This window comes from Lactuca serriola, chromosome 7, assembly GCF_051521515.1.
Source record: "Lactuca serriola cultivar US96UC23 chromosome 7, Lser_US96UC23_V15, whole genome shotgun sequence".
Classification (NCBI taxonomy): domain Eukaryota; kingdom Viridiplantae; phylum Streptophyta; class Magnoliopsida; order Asterales; family Asteraceae; genus Lactuca; species Lactuca serriola.
Window position 1 is genome coordinate 99,468,736 of NC_136414.1, and position 23,861 is coordinate 99,492,596.

Here is a 23,861-nt window from a genome sequence, read left to right on the forward strand (position 1 = left end):
CTGCTTATGAAAGGAATCAAAATCAGAATACGACCCTGTAGAGAGATCTTACTGCAACCCAAGCTAAAGTCAGGGAACTTCGAGCTCGTCAGGCAACATATGAAAGGCGCATGAGAGACATGGAGCGCCGTTTGTCAAAATCAAGGACTCATTCCAGTGATTCTCGTCGTAGATAGAGCCTACTCAACTTTTTTTTTTTTGATATAGCTTAAGTCTATGTAAAAGCTCTAGTTTTAGTTTCCTATCTATGATAAGACTTTGAACTTGTTAAGTCTTGTTAGGTCTTAGTTCTGTCAAAATTTTCCTATCTTGGTGTGATGTAGGACCTACTCCTAGGTCATTTTTCTCGAACTTGCTACATTTGTAATACCAATATTATTGACAGATATATAATCTCATGAAAATTAATATCCAAGTAATTTCATCTTTCTAGTACTAGATCTACATTCAATCACACTTTCATTTGTGTTGCTGGACTATGAAGAGTTAGTCCATGAGTCACTCTCATCATTCTCTCTATTAAATTATTACCAATATCTTCATCTTTGTGATCTTATAGCTACAAAATGCCTCCACGTCGATCATCGAGGCGCACTACTCCAATAACTCCAAATCAAACTCCTCCTCCTCAATACAACCCAACAGCTATCCAAGCTGATGTGAATGCGGCTGTTACGACAGCTTTAGCACAATTCACTTCGACCGGTACTAGTGGGAGTGAAATTTATGTGCTTCCCACTATTGTTGAAGCTCTAGTACGCACTAGGGAGTGCTCGTATAAAGACTTCACCAGCTGCAAACCTAAGGCCTTCAATAGAATTGGCGGAATCATTGCCCTCTCGCAATGATTCGAGAAAACGGAGTCGATCTTTGAGATCGGCTCCTGTCCGAAAGGGAGCAAAGTAAAATTTGCCGCCTGAACCTTCGCAGACCGAGCTCTGACATGGTGGAATAGCCATGTCAAGTCACTATCTCTTATAGTGGAAAATGCTACCGGCTGGGAAGCTCTGAAGGAGCTCATGATCGAAGAGTACTGCCCGAGGGGTGAAGTTCAGAAGTTGGAGCAGGAGCTCTGGAGCCTAACCATGAAGGGCTCCGACATAGTCTCCTACACTGCCAGATTCAGCGATCTGGTAGCGCTATGTCCAGGAATGGTCCCTTCTGAAGCAAAGAAGGTGGAAAGGTATATTTGGGGGTTGGTGCCTCCATTTCAGGGGGATGTTCTAGCTTTAAACCCTGCTACCTTTGATAGTGCCAAGCAATTAGCACAACGACTCATTGACCATGGGGTCCGTACCCCGTCAACAACAACCCTAGCCATCTCATAACCCCCCAAAGCCACTGATAACAAGCGGATGTTTTAGGACGACAAGAAGAAGAACGCGGCACAGAAATCTGCCAAAAAGCAGCAGGTCGTGGCGGTTCATGTTGCGATAGCACCTGCCGCTGCTGCACCGGTAAAGCAGTATGTTGGAAACTTGCCGAAGTGTAACAAATGCAACTTCCACCACACTGGACCCTGCCGAGAAATGCAGTGCTCTAACTACAATAGGAAGGGGTACACTGCTCGTTTCTGCAAAGCTCCGGCAAGGCCAATCAACCAAGTCCCCGGCGTTGGTGTGGGCCAGGCTTGCTACGGTTGTGGCGAGGTGGGACACTACAAAAGGAACTGCCCTAAGGCAAGGAATGCCAATGGAGTGGGAAGAGTTTTGGTTATAGGCCACGAGGAAGCAGTTGCCACCCCATAGTGGTCACTGGTACGTTTCTCCTCGATAACTCTTATGCATGCATACTGTTTAATAATGGAGCGGAGAGGAGTTTTGTGAACCAAAAATTTGCTCACTTAAGTAAAAATCACGAGCACTTAAAGAACCGTTCACTGTAGAAATGGCTAACGGAAAGACTGAGAGCACTAGCCGTATATACATAGGATGTACTCTAACTCTAGATAGCCATTCATTTTCAATCGACCTCATGCCGGTCTCAATTAAAATTTTTGATGTCATTATCGGTATGGACTGGTTTAGTCTACATCATGCTGACATCATGTGTTATGAAAAGGTTGTTCGCCTTAATATGCCGTCTAGCGAAACTCTAGTAGTCTATGGCAACAAATCCGGAATGAACCTTCGTATCATCTCGAGCATTCAAGCCCAGAAGTACTTGCGAAAGGAGTGTCACGCATTCCTTGATCATGTTGTTGATGTGAGCCAAGAGACGAAAGACATAAATAACATTCTAGTAGTATGCGATTTTCCCGACATCTTACCAGAAGAACTCCCAGGATTACCTCCGCAACGTCAAGTCAAGTTCAGAATCGACTTAGTTCTAGGGGCTACCCCAGTAGCCAAATCGCCCTATCGTCTAGCACCAGCTGAGATGCAGGAACTGTCTGGTCAACTTAACGAACTGCTCAGCAAGGGCTTCATTAGGCCAAGCTTCTCACCTTGGGGAGCACCGGTCTTGTTCATCAAGAAGAAAGACGAATCTTTCCGTATGTGCATCGACTATAGAGAACTAAACAACCTAACCGTTAAGAATCGTTATCCTCTGCCTCGCATAGACGATTTGTTCGACCAGCTGCAAGGGGCGAATTACTTATTAAAGATTGATCTGAGATCCGGGTATCACCAATTACGAGTGCTAGGGGAGGATGTTCCCAAGACAGCCTTCCGAACTCGTTATGGACACTGCAAGTTTGTAGTGATGCCATTCAGATTGACTAATGTGCCCGTAGTATTCATGGACTTAATGAATAGGGTATATCGTCCTTACTTGGATCAGTTTGTCATTGTATTCATTGATGACATACTTATCTACTCTCATAGTAAGGAAGAGCATAGTAAGCATCTACGTCATATCTTGGAAACATTACGATCAGAGAAGCTTTACGCAAAGTTCTCTAAATGCGAGTTTTGGATTCGAAGAGTCGAATTCCTGAGTCATGTTATTAGTGAAGAAGGAATTCATGTGGAACCTTCCAAAATCAAAGCCATTGAGAACTGGTCAGCACCGAAGACACCTACAAAAATTCGTCAATTTCTAGGCCTCACTGGCTACTATCGTAGGTTTATTCAGAACTTCTCTCGGATTGCGAAACCTCTTACAACATTGACCCAGTAGGGCGTGGCCTTTGACTGGGAAGAGAAGCAAGAGAAAGCGTTCCAAAAGCTAAAATGAGCCTTATGCACCGCACCAATAATATCCCTCCCAGAAGGAATAGAAGACTTCGTCGTTTATTGCGATGCATCCAATCAAGGGCTCGGCTATGTTCTGATGCAACGAGGTAAGGTCATCGCCTATGCCTCAAGATACCTAAACACGCACGAGGTCAACTACACCACTCATGATCTCAAGTTAGGAGCAATAGTGTTTGCTCTGAAGATTTGGAGACACTGCCTGTACGGTACAAAAAACACTATCTTTCTAGATCACAAAAACCTACAACACATATTCGACCAGAAAGAGCTCAACATGAGACAACGACGGTGGGTTGAGCTACTCAGTTACTACGAATGCGAAATTAATTATCATCCGGGTAAAGCCAATGTAGTAGTTGACGCCCTAAGTCGGAAAGAATACTCTGGTCGTAGAGTCAAATCATTGACTATGACTATCCATTCACACTTGTCCACACAAATTAAGGAGGCTCGAATCGAAGCCTTGAAACCTAAAAATGTGGTGGGTGAATCCCTGAGAATGATGGATAAGAACTTGGAAGTCAAGGGTGTCGGAGCCTTACATCTCATGGACCGGATCTGGAGACCAAAACACGGTGGCTTCAGAGACTTGGTCATGACCGAAGTGCACAACACTAGATATTCCGTCCACCTAGGTTCAGATAAGATGTTTCTGGATCTTAAAAAGCTACACTAGTGGCCTAACATGAAAGCATAGATTGCTACCTTCGTGAGTAAATGCCTTACTTGTGCAAAGGTTAAGATCGAATACCAGAAACCATCAAGTTTACTCCAACAACCGGAGATACCTGAATGGAAGTGGGAGTGGATCACGATGGACTTCATAACCAAGTTTCCCAAGACAACAGGTGGTCTCGATAACATATGGGTGATCATAGATAGGTGAACCAAGTCCGCACACTTCCTGCCTATCAAAGAAACTAACAAGATGGAGAAACTAACAAGAACATACATTAGGGAGATAGTACAACTACACAGTGTTCTCATATCCATTATCTCTGATAGAGATAGTAGATTCACTTCGAGGTTCTGGCAGTCGCTACAAAGTTCCCTAGGAACTAGGTTGGACATGAGTACATCCTACCATCCGCAAACCGACGGACAAAGTGAGAGAACTATTCAAACTTTGGAAGATATGTTGCGAGCCTGCGTGATAGACTTTGGGAAGGTATGGGATACTCATTTACCCCTTGTCGAGTTTTCCTACAACAATAGTTATCACACGAGCATATAGGCTTCTCCATTTGAAGCTCTCTATGGCCGTAAGTGCAGATCCCCTCTGTGTTGGGCTGAGGTGGGCGAAACTCAGTTAGCTAAAGGACGAGTTCTTGACAGCACTCTCATAGGTCCGAAAATCATTTGGGAAATGACAGAGAAGATCGTTCAGATCAATGAACGATTGAAAGACTCTAGAGACCGACAGAAAAGCTACGCAGACAAGAGAAAGAAACCTTTGGAATTCCAGGTTGGTGACCGTGTTCTATTGAGGGTCTCACCCTGGAAGGGCTTGATATGCTTCGGTAAGCGTGGAAATCTAAATCCAAGATATGTAGGGCCTTTCGAGATTCTCGCTAGAATCGGCCCTGTAGCTTACAAACTCAATCTACCTCGCGAACTCAGTAACATACATTCTACTTTCCACGTCTCGAACTTGAAAAGTGTCTGTCCGATGAGACTCTTGTAATCCCACTCGACGAGATCGAGATCAACGAGAGCCTCAACTTCGTGGAACAACCTGTAGAGATCATGGACCAAGAGGTCAAGCAAATGAAACAAATCCATATCCCGATAGTGATGGTTCGCTGGAATGCCAAACGAGGACCTGAATTCACTTGGGAGCGTGAGGATCAAATGAAACTGAAAATATCCTCATCTTTTCTCGTAGTTATTTGTAATAGCTTATTTGCTTAAACTCTAATTTCGAGACGAAATTCTCTCTAATGCGGGGATGATGTGACAACCCAAAATTTCTATCTTGTAGACTTATTCAAATCTATCAAGGTCATACTCGTTTTTGCTATCTTCTAGCATTGTTTAGAGTCAATTTGAGAATTCTAAGCCTAGTATAACCAAGGTATGAGGCTAGCAATGAGTGTATTTGAGTTCAACACCTTTCAATTGAGCCAAACACCCCTTCATGAGGTGTCTAAAGCTACACACATGGGTGTACGGCCGTACACCCATCCCAACCGTACACTCTCATGTATAAATGAGAGTCTTAGCCTTCATTTACTTCTTTTTCACACTCCTAAGCCAAGAAATCAACTTCTCTCTCAAGTATCATCCGATTTTTATTCTAGATCTTCAAGTTGTAAGTGTTTTTTCCTTCGATTTGATGATTCATTACACTATCTAGTAAGGATCTATCATTTCATCCATGAAATTACTTCTTTTGTTTAGATCTTCAAGTGTTCACCAAGAACACCTACTAAGTTTTTGGACCTCAAACACCCCTAAAGGCTTCTTTATTGTAAGTACCACTCCTCATGCTTGTTACTTACTAGCTTTACTCCTTAGAAAATGTCCAAACCATGATCATTAAGGAGTGTACGGCCGTACACCCCTTTGTTTAGTGTTATTTGGCTTCAAACTCATGATTCTATGCTAGCACATGATCAAGGACACTTAGGGGATTCAAGAGAGAACCTTGGAATACACTTTTGACAATTTTTAGATGAATATCAAGGGTGTACGGCCGTACACCTCTTGTGTGGGCGTACACACCCTTTTTAAAGTCCAAAATGGCATTAAACTTTCATTAAGGCTAAGTATTGGTCAAGACACACTTCCTAGATGCTTAATAAGACTTTAAATCACTCAATGGCATGTTTCACCATGAGTGTGCAGCTGCACACCCACTTCGGCCATACACTCTGGCCGTACACGCACATGAAACATACCATTTTGGCCGTACACTCACTAGTGTGGCCATACACCCATTATATGCAACCCTTGGTACTTCTAACACTTGAATCTAAGTGTTTTCTATGTCCTAGGGTGTCTTTCCTTGCATAATTAGTTGTTTAAACACTAATTATATACATATATGTGTCATTATATGCTTATTAGGATCCGTTATGCTCAAGTCTTCACTTGACACTTAGCATCCTACAAACCGATCTTTCATTCGTATCACTCACTGCAGGTGAGTTCATACCCCTTAACTTATCTTTTAAATGATTTTAAATGCTTTTATGGGGGGAATACAATTAGACACATTATAGTTATTATATCAATCACATGTGATTAATAACTATCAAACAGATAGATTTCTTACATTTCAAACTGTGTTATCAAACAAACTGCTTCAAAAATCGTTTTACAAACTCCTTGATATGAAAAACTCCTTATTAAACTTTGTTAACTTATACCTTTTCAAAAATCATGTCTATGTAGATGTCGTTATATAAGTAGGATTGAAAAGACTTAGGACTGGTAACTCGCCTTATTTCTTGTTCCTTGTTTGGTTGTGGACTTAGGGTATCGGTTGTTTGTCTGAAGGTCGTTTGAATCTTAGTTATATATTATGTGTATGTATATAGATATTAAAGTTCTTCATTCAGTTCAATACCTTTGGGTAGCAAAGGTGTGCAAACATGTTCATTCATACAAACAACATTACTAGTAAACTATAACAGGTATAGTTTAGGAAGTCACTACTCACTATTACTAGAACAATGAAAGATATAAGAGTCATTTCATTCATGAGTAAATATAAATATACTATTATGAGAAACGAAGAGAATATACTATTATGAGAAACAAAGAGAACATACTATTATGAGAAACAAAGAGAATATAATATTATGAGAAACGAAGAGAATATACTATTATGAGAAACAAAGAGAACATACTATTATGAGAAACAAAGAGAATATACTATTATCTAAAACAATGAGAACATACTATTATGAGAAACAAAGAGAACATACACTACACTATACAAAGAGAACATACAACACACTAGTACAGAGAGAACATATAATACACTAGAGCACTATAACATTAATGTGAGCCACTACTTCATGGCATGGCAATCTACTGTTGTGTCACGTTTTACAACCAGAGTCTCCTAGAGAGAGAGCATGAGTTGGTGTATAGATCTATATGGGATTGACTATCCTACACCTTGCTGCTAGCTACAGTGGGACATGCAGGTCTACGGGTGACTAATGCCATACCATTTCGATGCCTTAGTGCGCCATGTTATACTAGTCTATCAAGTATGGTTACAATCATATCACATTTTACCTTAATTAACAAACTGGTTTAAGGTAGTTAGTGCATTGGTAGTTACTTACATACAATACTACTATGCAATGTTATTTTCCCATTGCATTCACATTGTGATCTTCTCACATAAACGGTAATGTAAACTATATCTTGGTAATGACAGTTAGACTTGGGAAAGATACAAAATTTTACAAACAACACAACACACAGAACATTTGGGCCTTGATATAAGGTTACTTTTAGTAGAAAATATGGGATTTTCTAGGAGATACAAACATTTATTACAAATACTTACAAACTTTTACATCAAACATTTACAAGCACTTTCATACAAGCAACGACACTAAAATACTTATGAACTCACCAGCTTTAGTGTTGATCTACGCTTACAAAATAACTTGTATTCTCAGGTCACCAGTAGACAGGTACCGATGACCAGATTTTGAGAAGATAGAGCACGCTCAAGACTCATCTCTTATTTTGATTCATATTTTTGGCGTCTTATAAACTATACAGAACACACTTGTATTAAAATTATATTATTAATGCAATGGATGATGTTGTTGCTTGTTTACTATTATGCATTGTTGTGATACTGTACCTGACGTCCTCTGCCCCCGAACGTTTCCTCCGTTCATGTTTTGGGGTGTGACAGTTACGGACTTAGACACCTTATCCAACACCTTGAACTCCCGAAAAGAAAGCGTTTGTGCCCCCAACTGACCCGCTGCAATCTCAGAACTAAAGGACCTTAAGAGATCATCCAATAGCTCCATGATCCTCTCCCTGATGGTACCAAACATTACAAGAGTCGCATCCAGAATACTCCAAGCGATCTCAGACCCAACGAAGTCGCGTATCCTCTCATCAATCGGCTTGATACCAAAGCCTGAACCTGAACCTGAACCTGAGGTAGAACCAAAACTTCATTCTCGATTGCTCACCACCATACTAAAGTACCAACATATAAACGATCAAAATATACTCGAGGGAACTCTTACAATGCAATTTACTTAGAATCTTTGTAATTTCGCTTGATTTAAGGACGAATCCAATGCTTTTAGTAGTTTTGGCCCAATACTACCTTCCATACCTATCCATACTTTCTTTAAGAATCATCTCGGATCCTCTAAGTCACTTTATCATGACAACGTATATAAGTTCTATGCTAAACATAATACATATCCCGCTATAATATTCCCTAGGCTCTCCTAGGAATCCTTGTCTCACTTGCTTCTGCCATACTAGGAACCTCCACCAAACCACTAGTTTCCTTATACATGCAAGTTGTACAGAATACGGGATCAGACAGACTGTCAAATAACTGATTCTATCCTAAGCCTACAACCAGACAAGGAAAATGAAATAAGTCTAAACCAATCATTCTAAGGCCATATGATCCTAATTGTATACACTTTTTAAACATACACTTAGCAATTAACTTTACCAACCCAGATTCCAAGTACACATAACATACAATTCCTCATAGGCTACAAGGCATAGCAAATTAGGCAATTCTATCATGCAATTCCTGAAGGTATCCTTAGCTCTATCCTAGCATGTAATTCATATAAATGCATAATACTCATGTATGGGTATTTTAGGAATCACTTACTTGAGATTGACTGATTGTACGCATCACACCCATTTCTTTGTAAAATTCTTTTTAGAAAAAAATTTCTTTCAAAAAGATCACCAATTCCTTAGTTTAAGTTCAGACACTCCCAAAAGTGTTCCCGAATCCCTCAAACCAAGGCTCTGATACAAACTTGTAACGTCCCGAAAATACCAATAAAATTTTCATTTTTAAACCATCAAATCCATACAACCATTTATGCCAAAACTAATTAGAGTAAAATGTATCTTTCAAACATCAGAGTAAAACAATAATAATCGGTGCGGAAAAGCCATCAGGGGATGATTTACAGTCAAGCCGGGACTTTCCCTTTGGGACTAGAAGTATCTAAAAATGTTTGAACAACAAAACCATAAGTATAAAGCTTAAGGAGTTCCCCAAAATACCATATAACAATATGGGCACCTCCCACAATATATCGATCCCCGCTCATCCAATCATAACGGGCCTCACCCAACATAAAAAAGGTCCCAATCCAACATACAAATGGGCCCAACACAATACACAATGCATAAGTCAAAAAGACAGCTAGCATCTTATATAATGTAATGAGTACACTCACCTTGTCGAGGTACTCAACAACTAACAGCTCTCACAGCCAACGAATGGGTTCCATACACCTCTTAATAAACCAGAGAAGGTAACCCTTAGCCTACATTCTAACACTAGAAATTTAACCAAAAGTAACCCATGTCAACGGTCAAGGTCAAAGTCAACAATCACAATCACCAACAACTAATAATCACATTGTGACTAACCCATGGTCACATTGTGGCTAACAAACTCAGCCCCAATCTAAAACTCCAGATTCGAACAACTCATTTGCAATCAAAACCATTATCACATCATGATGGGCATGCACCTACATCATGACAGAGTCCGTCTAAATCAATCATGAAATCTCATCGTCGCGTCGTGACCTCCATATGGTCATGTCATGACTACTCATATTTGGGAGAACTTAATTCAATCCTTAATCATTTAATCCATCCATTCCAACTTTCTAGAGGGCCTTCCTACTCCAAAAATATTATAAAAATTGATGCTTTATAGATATGCATGTCTTGATCTCTTATTATGTCAACATGATGAAAAATGCAACCACAATCACATAAATGTCTTCAAAACTTATCCAAACTCCATATCCAACATATACAACCCTCAAGGGATGTCGAGGACCCATAAATTTTCCAACTTTATGGAACCCCACAATTCCAAATGACTCAAACTTGAAGATAAAGGGACAAAAACTTAGATCTAGCAACCTAGAACAATAAAGTTTGGATCTTGAACGCTTACAAAGGTCCAAAGATAACCAAATGAAGTCCCAAGATTGTCAAGATGCACATAATGCTATCAAGGCCTTCTTGTTCCTTCAAAAGCAACCAAGGTAATTCAAGGGGTTGTAATAAATCACTAGGCGTTGTAGAATACTTTTGGCGTTGAAAAACATCACACCTCACAACCATTTTTGCCACACCGCGTTACATCTTATCTAAAAACCTCCTGAACGTGTTTATACATCATTTTCACTCCCAAACGCCCTCCAATAAAACCTTGATGAAATTCAAGAAATAATTTTGGAATCCAACTTGATTGACGATTAAGAACCAATCGACCTTTTTAAAATAAACAGTTCTTTAATAGAGTAACCCAACGTTCCCTGGACGGTTATAATGCGTTGCTTGATGACCACTAGTTCTTCATCGGTTTCTACTTCTTTCCGCAACTCATCCTAATCAACCTTGCATGCCGATGTCAGAGCCCCAAGATGAACGAAAACATCTCTGCAAGACAATGCATCCACAACACTATTATTTTTTCCGAGTTGATAAGCAATGTCAAAATTATACCCTAATATTTTTTATAACCATTTTTTATGGTCTTCTGCAACGGTACATGATACTAATAAATATTTTAGACTATGATGGTCGGTTCGAACCAAAAACTTTCGCCTATGCCAGTAACGACGCCACTTTTGTATAGCAAACATAATACCCATTAATTATCACTCATAAACTAATTTCATCCGAGCACGAGCTCCCAATGTATGGCTATAAAAAGAGAACAAAATAGCAATACAGATTTCCTAACATAAACAATCTATTTATTCATAGATCAGTTTGTTTGACATGTACTTACAAAGGGAAATCCTCATTACAATACTAGAAACATGAAACCCTAACCTAGACAGAAGAAGTACATAAAAGATTTGTGACTACTATTAAAATATTCCAACACTTACATACATATCACTAAAGACATATCTGATCACCCACAAAATATACTCATCGACCTAGAAAATGATCTTTGATATATAACCATGTATTCACCTGCAACCCTTAGAAAAAAAATATGCAAAGTATACCCAAAATATAAAAAAGAAAATATCAACCATTTATAAAAGTCAGCTATTAGTATGATGTAAGAATATAAATTTAACAAAAACCTATCTGTATACTATCTCCCATCAAAACTACACCAAGATCATAGCCTAACACATCTGTTTCAACAATAAAAAATTTGTTAAAATCGGTAAAAGCCAAACTGGGTACATTTATCATTGTTTGTTGCAACAACCGAAAGGCTTTGGTAGCTTCTTCAGTCCACTTGAAACTATCCTTCTTTAGTTGTTCTGTTAACAACCTAGTGTGCTATACCCCTTCACAAATTTTTTATAGTAACTGGTTAACCCTAAAAAGCCTCGTAGTTCCCGAAGCGTAGTTGGTACCGGCCATGTCAGCATTGCTTCAATTTTAGTTGGCTCTACCGCCACTCTTTCTTTTGAAACTATGTGCCCTAAATATTCTATCTTGCTTTGTGCAATGGCGTATTTATTCTAATTAGCATAATGTTGATTCTTTTGCAAAAACTTTTAACATAATTGATAAATTCTCGACGTGTTTCGCCTCGGTTTTAAAATAAAAAAGAATATCATAAAAACATCAACCATACTAACATTCTTCGGGTACCGCCCCGACATCGGATCAAAATCCGGAAAAAATATAAACCTACATCGGGCCCCGCCCAACATCGGACCTTAATACGGAACATACTAACATACATAAACGGGTCGGCCTTGGTGCCTTCGACCTATTCCTACTGGAGGAAAACTCGCCTCAAATGTCGAGTGAAGTAGTTGAGCGTCTCTGCTCCCGCAACCGGCTCTACTCACGACAAGACGATGATGAGGATGAAAGGAAGTCTCTGGATCTACTATCTTCTCCTTAAATCCTCTAGCTTCTTCTTCTTCCACAAGCAAGAACCAGGCGTTACAACGTGTTACCCACCAGTTGGATCACCAAGATAGCTGTCAATCTTCAAAGTAATTATTCAGGTGAGTTATCTCACTATCCTATGTATTAAAATACATGTCCATGTATGTTAGGGTAGAGATCTAGTAAAGTAGAGCTTATAGTATAATCTATATATGCTTAATGTACTTGAAACTAGTAGAGTAGAGTGCATAAATGTACTCGTACTAGTAGAGTCTAAAGTGCAGCCACTATGTGGGTAATGTTGTAATTAATGACTTAGTTAAGGGTTGATGGGGGAACGGTTAAGGAGGCTGGGAGTCTATAGGCCCGCATGTTAACGAAATACCATGTAGGCCGTAAGTACGCATAGACCCGTATTGACGAAATGACATGTATGTCGTAAGTACACATAGACCTATGTTGATGAAATGGCATGTAGGTCATAAGTACACATAGACTTGTGTTGATGAAATGACATGTAAGCCGTAAGTACACATAGACATGTATTGAAGACGAAATTGTCGGGCCGTAAGTCTAAAATACACATATTATTGGCAGGATAGTGAGGCATTGTTTGTATGCATGTATATGTATTGTGGTATATGGTATTTTGGGGAATTCACTAGCTTCATGCTTACCTAGTTGAATATAAATGTTTTTCATGTACTTCATTGATTCGTAAGAAGAGCAAGGTTCGAATGTACATACACGCATACACAACATGTTTCCGCACAATGTAATCATACTCTGATATATTTTAATAAATAAAAATGAAAATTTGGGTTGAATATCGAGACGTTACACATATACTCCATGACAATGGTGTGCTTGGTCTTCGCGTGATCTGGTGAGTTACACTAACTCCCTTATTCTATAGACTTTAGTTATTAATGTGTGTTGTTGTTCACGTATATCATATGGGGTAGAGTTGACAATAAACAGAAAAGTAACTTGTTCCCAAGTGGGGGACAAATTATGCTCTTATATCTTATTCTTGGGTTGGGGGGTAAGGGGTATGTTCTCGAATGGATCATAGAAAGGAAGGGGGTTGGTACCAACAATATGTGTAAGGAATTAGTGTGCTATATCAATATTATGTGATTTATGTGTTAAGTTTTATGTGTGGGTAAATGATCGATATAATGGGTTAGTGATGTGTATGATCACTACGTTTTATGCTTACTCGTTGTTCTTTAAACTTTTCAAGATTATCTGATACAGATAAGGGCAAGAGACCGGCGTGATTGCAAGCAACATTCTCATACTTATTAAATTGTCATTATGAACTTTTGTTTATGAACCTGGATACCCAGATTGCTCCCGGAATATGTTTTCTAAACAATTTCATTTTTGGTAATCTGATATTGTGTTTGGAAGTTTGAACGAATAAGTATTTCAAGGTTTTTTTTTTCAAAAAAGTGGAGTTAATTTTCTTTAGGTTGTTACAAAGTTATCACATCGTCCATATTGGTTATGAACGTTGTCTCCCTAATATCCTGAGAGCTTCCTCCAGCCACATCAGGAACTAGGTACAAGATTCGACACTATGTACCGCACACAGACAATACGTTATAAGTAGGATCTAATTATTTCCATTTGATTGTTTCCATCCATAACAACTGCCATGAACATGGAGCATACTACCTGCAAAGATGATTGGTAGCATACACACGGTGAATGTATAAATGTATATTTTATGGAAAAAATTAAACAATTAATGGTAAAAAAATTATTAAATGAAAATAAACATTTAAATTTTGAAAAAATATTATATCACCCATACAAAAGCCACGAAATAGACTTGAAAATGATCCATAACATTTATTCTAATGTTGGTGTAACTATGTGGCTTCGTTCTTTCAAGATTATGTAAGTAAGCAGACACGATGATAAAGCTTTGGTTATGATCATGATATGAGCACTTTTTTTTTGCAAAATAATCTCTTATTAGATAACATGCTCTATAGTGTACGGATTTTCGCAATACAAAATCTAATTTTCGCATTATGGTCTCTGGATTTTCGCAGTCAATATGACAAGACAATACATGTTGTGTCAGAAAATACACTATTTTGATAGATTTTCGAAGATAACGTCATTATTCACAGACGTCGGTTTGATATATATATATATATATATATATATATATATATATATATATATATATATATATTCGGAGGCCACCTCAATTTTTGCATATGCTATCTCAAAAAATTATGATTATTTTGATTATTATTTATTTTTATAATTAATTTTTGAAAAAAAATATTGTTAAGTTATTTACTGTAATAATGACTTGTTCCCGAGTTTTTAATAAATTAAATAAAGGAAATGAAAGGAAAATATTGATAGAAAGTAAGAGAAAGGAAAGAAAATTTTCTTTATTATATGTAATGAAAGAGAAATTGAATATCCTCCTATTTTTCTTTCTAAATATCTTCCTATTAATTTTTAAAATATAATTAATTTTATCAAAATATAATATGTATCACATTTTATATGAATAAAAAGAAAAATAAAAAAAATAAAAGGTTATTTAATTTCCCGAAATGAAATGTAAATTTTAATTTTCTATGTTTTCTGGAATCTATGTCTTCAAAAATCTTTTTGTTCTCTTCACTTTCTTTCTATAATGAGGAACACAATTTTTTTTCGACATCCAACATTCATTTATATCCCTCCTTGATGAAAATAATAATAATAATAATAATTGTGTACCACGTTAATTCGCTACGTCGTTTTCTGCAACCTCGTTTATTATGTCCTGCGTCAGTGTGAATTTTGGATGTTTTTGCGACATATGTAATCCGCTTGATATGAAAACTCGAAGACACCTGTCCGCCACCTCCTTCATCCTAAATTCTTCTCTCACTAGGCATCAAAACTCGTACTCGAACAAGGAACAACAAGCATTGGTTTCAATTTCCAAAATCCGCCCTCAAAGGTACTACTGTCGTTCGCATTTTTTCTAGATTTCGATGTCAAATGGGATTAATTCGACTTACTTTACTCTGTTCCACTTTGTTGCGTAATCGATTAGGGTTTGTTTCTATGTCTATGCGAATTTCTACCTCATTGCCATATCTGCAATTCATATCCTCTTTCATTACAGATATATAGTTATGTGAATGAAATGCGTTTGGAAACGTAAATCATATGTTCTTCACTTCCGCTTTCAGAAATTCTTAATTTAGGGTTTCACGTGAATGGCACTTTTGGGTGTTTTCCAGTCGGCGCCCTAAGCTTTTACAATTCGTTAATGGAGTTTTAAAGTTGAATTCGTTCTCTGTATTAACATATTATACATGTATCATAGGCCGTAGTCTAGGGCATGGCTGGGAAGAAAGCTATTGCGATATGCCAATTAGGTGGCGTATTCAAGACTCTCGATGATGGCTCATTGTCGTATGAAGGTGGGGATGCTCATGCCATAGATATTGATGAGAATTCAAAGTACAGTGATTTCGAGATGGAGGTAGCAGAGATGTTCAACTGTTCACCGAATTTCATGTCTATCAAATACTTCCTTCCTGGAAACAGGAAGACACTTATCACAATCTCCAATGATAAAGACCTTCAACGCATGATGAAATTTCATGGTGATTCTAGCAGCATTGATGTGTATGTCATGATGGAAGAAGTTGTTCCAGATGTTTCAAATATGCCTGCCAGTAGGTAATTTTCAATTTTTCATCACTCATTCTGTTGTTCTTTATATTATTGACTAAAATAGATGAGATATATTTTAGGGTTGATTTGAGTTATACTTTATTGCTAATAGGTCTAGTTTAGCTAAAAAGGGAATGGCTCAAATGGGTTTTAGAAGTTGCCCAACTAAATTGCTTTATTCTAAAGAATTAGATCATTTTGTTAATAATAGCTTTTATTATCATATTGGTAACAAACCTTCTTCATTTGTCCCATCTAGGTCATTTAACTTTTTATTGTAGGTTATAGGCTATGTGCTTTCTAACTTTATTTTATTCGGGTCACTTTGACCAATTTTTGACCGGTTAAGGCAGTGACATAATTGACCGGTCAATGCTATGTCACTGCCTTAACCAGTCAAACTGATTGACTTAATATATTATTTATTCTTTTTTGCAGGTCAAGCAGAACAACATTATCGGAAGCCGGACTTCTGACGGACCCCACTCCTTGCGTATTGGATGATGACATGGACGAAATAAGTCCACGTGTACTCCTCGATTCCACTTTCGATGTCCCAAACGACCTCGCAAACCTCAACGACGAAATTCCCATAATACCCTCCTCCCCCTCCCTCCCCCTCACCATCTCCCTACCCCCTACCCCAAAACACACCAAAGCCGCCCAACAATGGCAAAACAACATCACGGGAGTCGGCCAACGCTTCAACACCGTAACCGATTTCCGCGACGCGCTACGCAAATACTCAATCGCGCATCAATTCGCGTATAAATATAAAAAAAACGATAGCCACCGTGTCACTGTTCGATGCAAATCCGATGGTTGTCCATGGAGGATCCACGCTTCAAGACTTTCCACAACCCAATTGATATGCATCAAGAAAATGAACCCCACACATACATGCGAAGGCTCCATTGTGAAAACGGGTCATCAAGCCACAAGAAGTTGGGTCGCGGGTGTTATTAAAGAAAAACTAAAAGTGTCCCCAAATTATAAACCCAAAGATATTGTCACCGATATTAAAGAACAATATGGTGTTCAATTAAATTATTTCCAAGCGTGGAGGGGTAAAGAAATTGCAAAAGAACAACTTCAAGGTTCTTATAAAGAAGCGTATGGACAATTACCGTATTTTTGTGACCAAATCATGGAGACAAATCCTGGGTCCCGCGTGACTTTTAACACGAAAGATGACTCGAGTTTTCACCGATTGTTTTTATCGTTTCACGCTTCGTTATATGGATTCCAACATTGTAGACCGTTGATTTTTCTCGGGAGTGTCCCGTTGAAGTCGAAATACCAAGGGACATTACTGGCGGCAACCGCCCCGGATGGCAACGACGAGGTTTTTCCGGTGGCTTTCGCGGTGGTGGACATGGTTTCCGACGATAACTGGCGGTGGTTTTTGGAGCAACTCAAGGCGGCATTGATTACGTGTCACGGGATCACGTTTGTTGCGGACCGGGAAACGGGGATAAAAGAGGCGGTGTGTGGTGTTTTCCGGGAGGAAAACGTCCACCACGCGTATTGTCTCCGGTCACTTTCCGATCAACTTATACGCGATTTGACCGGAAAGTTTTCGCATGAAGTGAAGCGGTTGATTGTCGATGATTTTTACGCAGCGGCTTACGCGACGAAACCGGACGATTTTCAAAAATGTATTGAAAGTATTAAAAGTATTTCGGTTGAAGCTTATAATTGGGTGATTGAAAGTGAACCTGTTCATTGGGCAAACGCGTTTTTCCTAGGGGCAAGATATAATCATATGACATCGAATTTTGGTGAGATTTTTTACAACTGGGCTTCAGATGCTAATGAATTACCAATAACACAAATGGTGGATACAATTAGGAGTAAGATTATGGAGTTGATTTACAACCGAAGAGCCACTTCTAACCACTGGTTAACTCGGTTAACCCCGGTTAGTTCAGAGAGGTTAGAAAAAGAAAGTATTAAAGTTTGCGCACTTCAAGTTTTTAACTCGGGTGAACAATTTGAGGTTAGGGGGGATAGTATTGAAATAGTGGATATTAATAATTATGATTGTAGTTGTAAAGGGTGGCAGATAACGGGGTTGCCATGTTGTCATGCGATTGCGGTTATTGGGTGTTTGGGGCGGGACCCGTATGATTACTGTGCGAGGTATTTTACAGTTGAGAGTTATCGGTTGACGTATTCGGAATCGGTGAATCCGATTCCGAGGGAGGAGAAGGTGATGGCGGAGGGGTTTTCACAGGCGATTGTGACGGTGACCCCTCCGCCGACTAGGCGGCCGCCAGGGCGGCCGCCTAGTAAGAAAGTTGGAATGCAGGAAGCAAATAAACGGCAACTTCAGTGTAGTAGATGTAAGGGTACCGGACATAATAAGTCGACTTGCAAGGAAGTTATGTTATCATGAAAATTTAGTGAGTATTATATTTATACAGTAAATCTTACTTTTAGAACAGATACTGATGTCAATGGAAAAAAAAAAAAACAAAAGTACAATTTTTTGTCTCATCTAAAAAGGTGGGATAGGCTCACTCCAAAAAGTATTATACTTTTGTACCATTGACATCGGTATTTGTCTAAGTTTTCTTTTTCATCTATGCGATGATTTTAACTTGGGTTCAGGTTTTTTTTTGACAGGAGGAATAAACTGTTACTGTGATTCAACAGCTGTTACGTGTTGACATCAAGTGTGGTTTTGGTGCCTGTTTTTTAGTTATGGTAGAAGTATTTTCTGTATTGATTTCTTTAAATCGTTTAGGAGACAAGAATCTTAGCAATGATCATTTTGTACAGTTTTGCTTTTGCTTGTAGACATGATAAACACCTGCAGATATAAATAAGTAGGAACCATGGCTGGTTTTTGAATTTCATGGGTTAGCATCAAATTCACGTTTGCCAAGGTAAATGCATGATATGATCATGTTGTGTTGGTGGATTGATTATAAATCTTCAAAAGATCGAGGGCTTAATGTTGATAAAAGTTTAGGGTCTGCTTTGGAAATTTCTTGAAATATCAAATAGATGTGATAATTTATTAAAAGCTAGCAAGAAGAACAATGGATCAAGGCTCGATAGGATTTTTTTTTATCAACGTAATCCAAATTTTCAAACCCGTGGGATGTCGCTTACAAAACCAATTAAAAGAATAAAGAACTATGGAATAAAAAAACATGTTTTCTGTACGTGTTATTCTAGAATGCTATGGAGTTCCGATATGAACAATAACAGCCGAGCATCGTAATAAAAATCGAGATAAGAATGTGCCTCATAGAGACGATGGCCGGTCCAATGGTATTTGAAGCCCAGGGCTAGAATATTTAATGATGCCTTTTGATTGAACCATATGTCCATACAGTAACAATGAAGTCATATTTATATTTAAAAAATACAACATGTAATGATATTAATTGCAAAAATAAAACAAAAAAACAAAAAAACAAAAAAAAAAACTAGAGATTTATTTAAAATACATATCTTAATAGTTAAACCAAAAGAAAATAACAAATAGTATTAACTAAAATGCCACTAAAGACATTAACCACTACAAGCTATATTAAGATTTTAATACAATTATATTTTTTCTGAACCACGGAGGCAAATATAGAAACCAGAAAACCAACATGAAGCTGGAGGTCACATACAAACTAACTAAAGCAACAAAAATTGAGGCCAAAAAAACAAATAACATCTTCCAAAAGAGAAACTAGTCAACTATATACAAATATTCTAAAACAAGATGGACAAAAGAGTCAAATGGGCTTTTTGGCAATCAACCCAACACTATATGATGTAGAAGATGTGAGCATATCATCAGTCTTGTTATCCATCCAGGCAATCCTTTCCAGCACACAAGGTAAAATGGACTTTTTTTGGTTTTGACAAAACACTTATACTTGAGTGACATAAGAACAAATGAACACCATCTCTTCAATCTTGATAACAAATAAATATTATGTGCCATTTCTTGATTTTCCTTCCAAGAGTGATCTTCCATTTCCATCTTCAAAGTGTCATTACACTCATGAGAGTCGTCTTCTCGAAATTGAAGCAAACAAGGAATTTCCTTTCAGCTATCACCATGAGAACCCACTACATATTATGATTCATTGTTTCCTTGTTACCTTGAAAAAACAAACTCATTCCTGTTGAGATCAATTCCAACCAACCTAGTTAACCCGTGCCATTGAAACACTTACCCAGATGTGAGAGATAACCAAAGAACAATGTATGCCAAGTGAAACCCCACCCAAGATATTGATAATTATACCCACAAAGAATTAACCCACTAGATAAATGTCAGATTGCAGTCATGTATCCTATTGATGTCTACCCTATGGACAACAAGCACGCCAAGTGAAGCCCCCTTTCATCCTTATTTCAAAAATACATATGATAAAATCAGATAAAAAGATCATCTCGTTTTAGATCCAGGATGTGTAACGATTCCTGAAAAATGCATATGATAAAATCAGATTAAAAAATTGTAACCTGTGCTACATCGATTTCAAATAAAAAATCGCTTGGATACTCTGATTCACACAAAAAGAAATTGGGAATAAAACAAAATCAGAAATTAGGAATTCAATTAAACTAGGAATTAGACATAAATTAACCTGTAAATTCAAAATCTAGCAAGAAATTCATGTTCACTATCAATTCCAGAAAATAAAAAAGCATGTGCTTCCAAAACCAGAAAAAGAAACAGGACTTACCGGCTGATCGGATTAGAGAAGGAAATGACTATAGTTGGCGCTGGAGCCGGAGATCAAAAGTTTGGAGCGGAGAAGGATCGGTGGTGTGAGCGACGTTTATAATTATTACCGCTTGGAATAATTGGTTTTGAGTCAGGGGCAGACGATAAAGTCTGTTTGAGTGCAACAGTCAGTCTCCTTGTTTCCTGAATCTACTTAAAGCAACGCAGTCTCCTTGTCTTCCAATTTTAGAAATTGGAGCTTTGTACTGGTTTTTCTTTTGCCCATTACCGGACTCCCATGTGGACCAAAATTTTGCTAGAAAATAATATTAGACCTATAATAAGCGGACCAAATTTGATGCCCCTATTATTGTGATGCTATGGGTTGTGGCCCAGCTCGCCCAGCCCTTGGGCCGGCCCTGTCTCCGTAGGAGCTTTTTTTAAAAGCTTTTTGGTTTATCAAGCTCTTAAAGCTTCACGGAAGTTGGTTCGGCGAGGACCTCGGTGAGTCCTACGTGTGCTCGGCGAACATTGGGCCGTCGACTCAGTAGAATCTTACAGATGAGAGAGAGTGTGAAGGTTTTGTTTCTTGGAAAATTTTGAACTTTTTTTTTTCAAAAAAAATCAAATTTTAACCCCTTTCAACCTTATATTAATAGACGAATGTCTGCGCGTTGTGCATAAACACCTATATAGTTGAAATCTTTAAAAATATTTTTTTTTTGAAATATATAACAATAACATTGTTGTTAAATTTGATATAATAATTCGTATGCCAAATTGATATAATATACTGATTATATTGAATTATATGATAATATATACATCTATTATAACTGCATAATCTCAATCGATTGAATGACTTCTACCCGCGAGTTACTCATGAATAAAATTAAATATAATATATGGTTTAATGTTATTTATAGTTGTTATTCTTGTTAATTAATTTTTTTTAATTTATTTGCTTAAAGTTTTAATTTCTATCATTATAATTATTTAAAACATCAAACATTGTTTTTTTTTTATTTTAAAGGTAACAATATAATCATTTATATAGAGTTATTTTTGGCAATCAACCCAACACTATATGATGTAGAATATGTGAGCATATCATCAGTCTTGTTATCCATCCAGGCAATCCTTTCCAGCACACAAGGTAAAATGGACTTTTTTTGGTTTTGACAAAACACTTATACTTGAGTGACATAAGAATAAATGAACATCATCTCTACAATCTTCATAACAAATAAATATTATGTGCCATTTCTTGATTTTCCTTCCAAGAGTGATCTTCCATTTCCATCTTCAAAGTGCCATTACACTCATGAGAGTCGTCTTCTCGAAATTGAAGCAAACAAGGAATTTCCTTTCAGCTATCACCATGAGAACCCACTACAGATTATGATTCATTGTTTCCTTGTTACCTTGAAAAAACAAACTCATTCCTGTTGAGATCAATTCCAACCAACCCAATTAACCCGTGCCATTGAAACACTTACCCAGATGTGAGAGATAACCAAAGAACAATGTATGCCAAGTGAAACCCCCACCCAAGAAATTGATAATTATACCCACAAAGAATTAACCCACTAGATAAATGTCAGATTGCAGTCATGTATCCTATTGATGTCTACCCTATGGACAACAAGCACGCCAAGTGAAGCCCCCTTTCATCCTTATTTCAAAAATACATATGATAAAATCAGATAAAAAGATCATCTCATTTTAGATCCAGGATGTGTAACGATTCCTGAAAAATGCATATGATAAAATCAGATTAAAAAATTGTAACCTGTGCTACATCGATTTCAAATAAAAAATCGCTTGGATACTCTGATTCACACAAAAAGAAATTGGGAATAAAACAAAATCAGAAATTAGGAATTCAATTAAACTAGGAATTAGACATAAATTAACCTGTAAATTCAAAATCTAGCAAGAAATTCATGTTCACTATCAATTCCAGAAAATAAAAAAGCATGTGCTTCCAAAACCAGAAAAAGAAACAGGACTTACCGGCTGATCGGATTAGAGAAGGAAATGACTATAGTTGGCGCTGGAGCCGGAGATCAAAAGTTTGGAGCGGAGAAGGATCGGTGGTGTGAGCGACGTTTATAATTATTACCGCTTGGAATAATTGGTTTTGAGTCAGGGGCAGACGATAAAGTCTGTTTGAGTGCAACAGTCAGTCTCCTTGTTTCCTGAATCTACTTAAAACAACGCCGTCTCCTTGTCTTCCAATTTTAGAAATTGGAGCTTTGTACTGGTTTTTCTTTTGCCCATTACCGGACTCCCATGTGGACCAAAATTTTGCTAGAAAATAATATTAGACCTATAATAAGCGGACCAAATTTGATGCCCCTATTATTGTGATGCTATGGGTTGTGGCCCAGCTCGCCCAGCCCTTGGGCCGGCCCTGTCTCCGTAGGAGCTTTTTTTAAAAGCTTTTTGGTTTATCAAGCTCTTAAAGCTTCACGGAAGTTGGTTCGGCGAGGACCTCGGTGAGTCCTACGTGTGCTCGGCGAACATTGGGCCGTCGACTCAGTAGAATCTTACAGATGAGAGAGTGTGTGAAGGTTTTGTTTCTTGGAAAATTTTGAACTTTTTTTTTCATAAAAAATCAAATTTTACCCCCTTTCAACCCTATATTAATAGACGAATGTCTGCGCGTTGTGCATAAACACCTATATAGTTGAAATCTTTAAAAATATATTTTTTTTGAAATATATAACAATAACATTGTTGTTAAATTTGATATAATAATTCGTATGCCAAATTGATATAATATACTGATTATATTGAATTATATGATAATATATACATCTATTATAACTGCATAATCTCAATCGATTGAATGACTTCTACCCGCGAGTTACTCATGAATAAAATTAAATATAATATATGGTTTAATGTTATTTATAGTTGTTATTCTTGTTAATTAATTTTTTTTAATTTATTTGCTTAAAGTTTTAATTTCTATCATTATAATTATTTAAAACATCAAACATTGTTTTTTTTTTATTTTAAAGGTAACAATATAATCATTTATATAGAGTTATTTTTGGCAATCAACCCAACACTATATGATGTAGAATATGTGAGCATATCATCAGTCTTGTTATCCATCCAGGCAATCCTTTCCAGCACACAAGGTAAAATGGACTTTTTTTGGTTTTGACAAA

The 23,861-nt window shown here is 37.5% G+C and overlaps 1 protein-coding gene and 1 long non-coding RNA gene across 3 annotated transcripts; one reads left to right on the forward strand and one right to left on the reverse strand.

Annotated features, from left to right (window-relative positions):
- Window positions 1-15,092: 15,092 nt before the first annotated feature.
- MUG7 (MuDR family transposase) lies at window positions 15,093-18,851 on the forward strand. 2 transcript variants are annotated; one of them, XM_079009465.1, is made up of 4 exons: window positions 15,093-15,270; window positions 15,643-16,001; window positions 16,434-18,400; window positions 18,609-18,851. In XM_079009465.1, exons 2-3 carry the CDS (start codon window positions 15,658-15,660, stop codon window positions 18,391-18,393), a joined length of 2,304 nt encoding a protein of 767 aa, XP_078865591.1. In that variant the 5' UTR covers window positions 15,093-15,270; window positions 15,643-15,657; the 3' UTR covers window positions 18,394-18,400; window positions 18,609-18,851. The 2 variants fall into 2 exon arrangements, with proteins under 2 accessions (XP_078865591.1, XP_078865592.1); XM_079009466.1 differs by having other exon boundaries at window positions 18,624-18,851.
- A 589-nt stretch (window positions 18,852-19,440) lies between these two features.
- LOC145062837 (uncharacterized) lies at window positions 19,441-20,961 on the reverse strand. Its single transcript, XR_013687742.1, has 3 exons — window positions 20,699-20,961; window positions 20,183-20,432; window positions 19,441-20,107 (listed from the first exon to the last, which is right to left on the reverse strand). It is a non-coding gene; the product is annotated as an uncharacterized LOC145062837 (long non-coding RNA).
- Between the last annotated feature and the right edge of the window lie 2,900 nt (window positions 20,962-23,861).

Bases quoted from the DNA above. Each gene is read 5' to 3' on its own strand.
- MUG7 (XM_079009465.1), top strand. From the start codon at position 15,658: ATGGCTGGGAAGAAAGCTATTGCGATATGCCAATTAGGTGGCGTATTC. The intron at 16,002-16,433 runs GTAATTTTCAAT...TCTTTTTTGCAG, and splicing joins TCAAATATGCCTGCCAGTAG to GTCAAGCAGAACAACATTAT.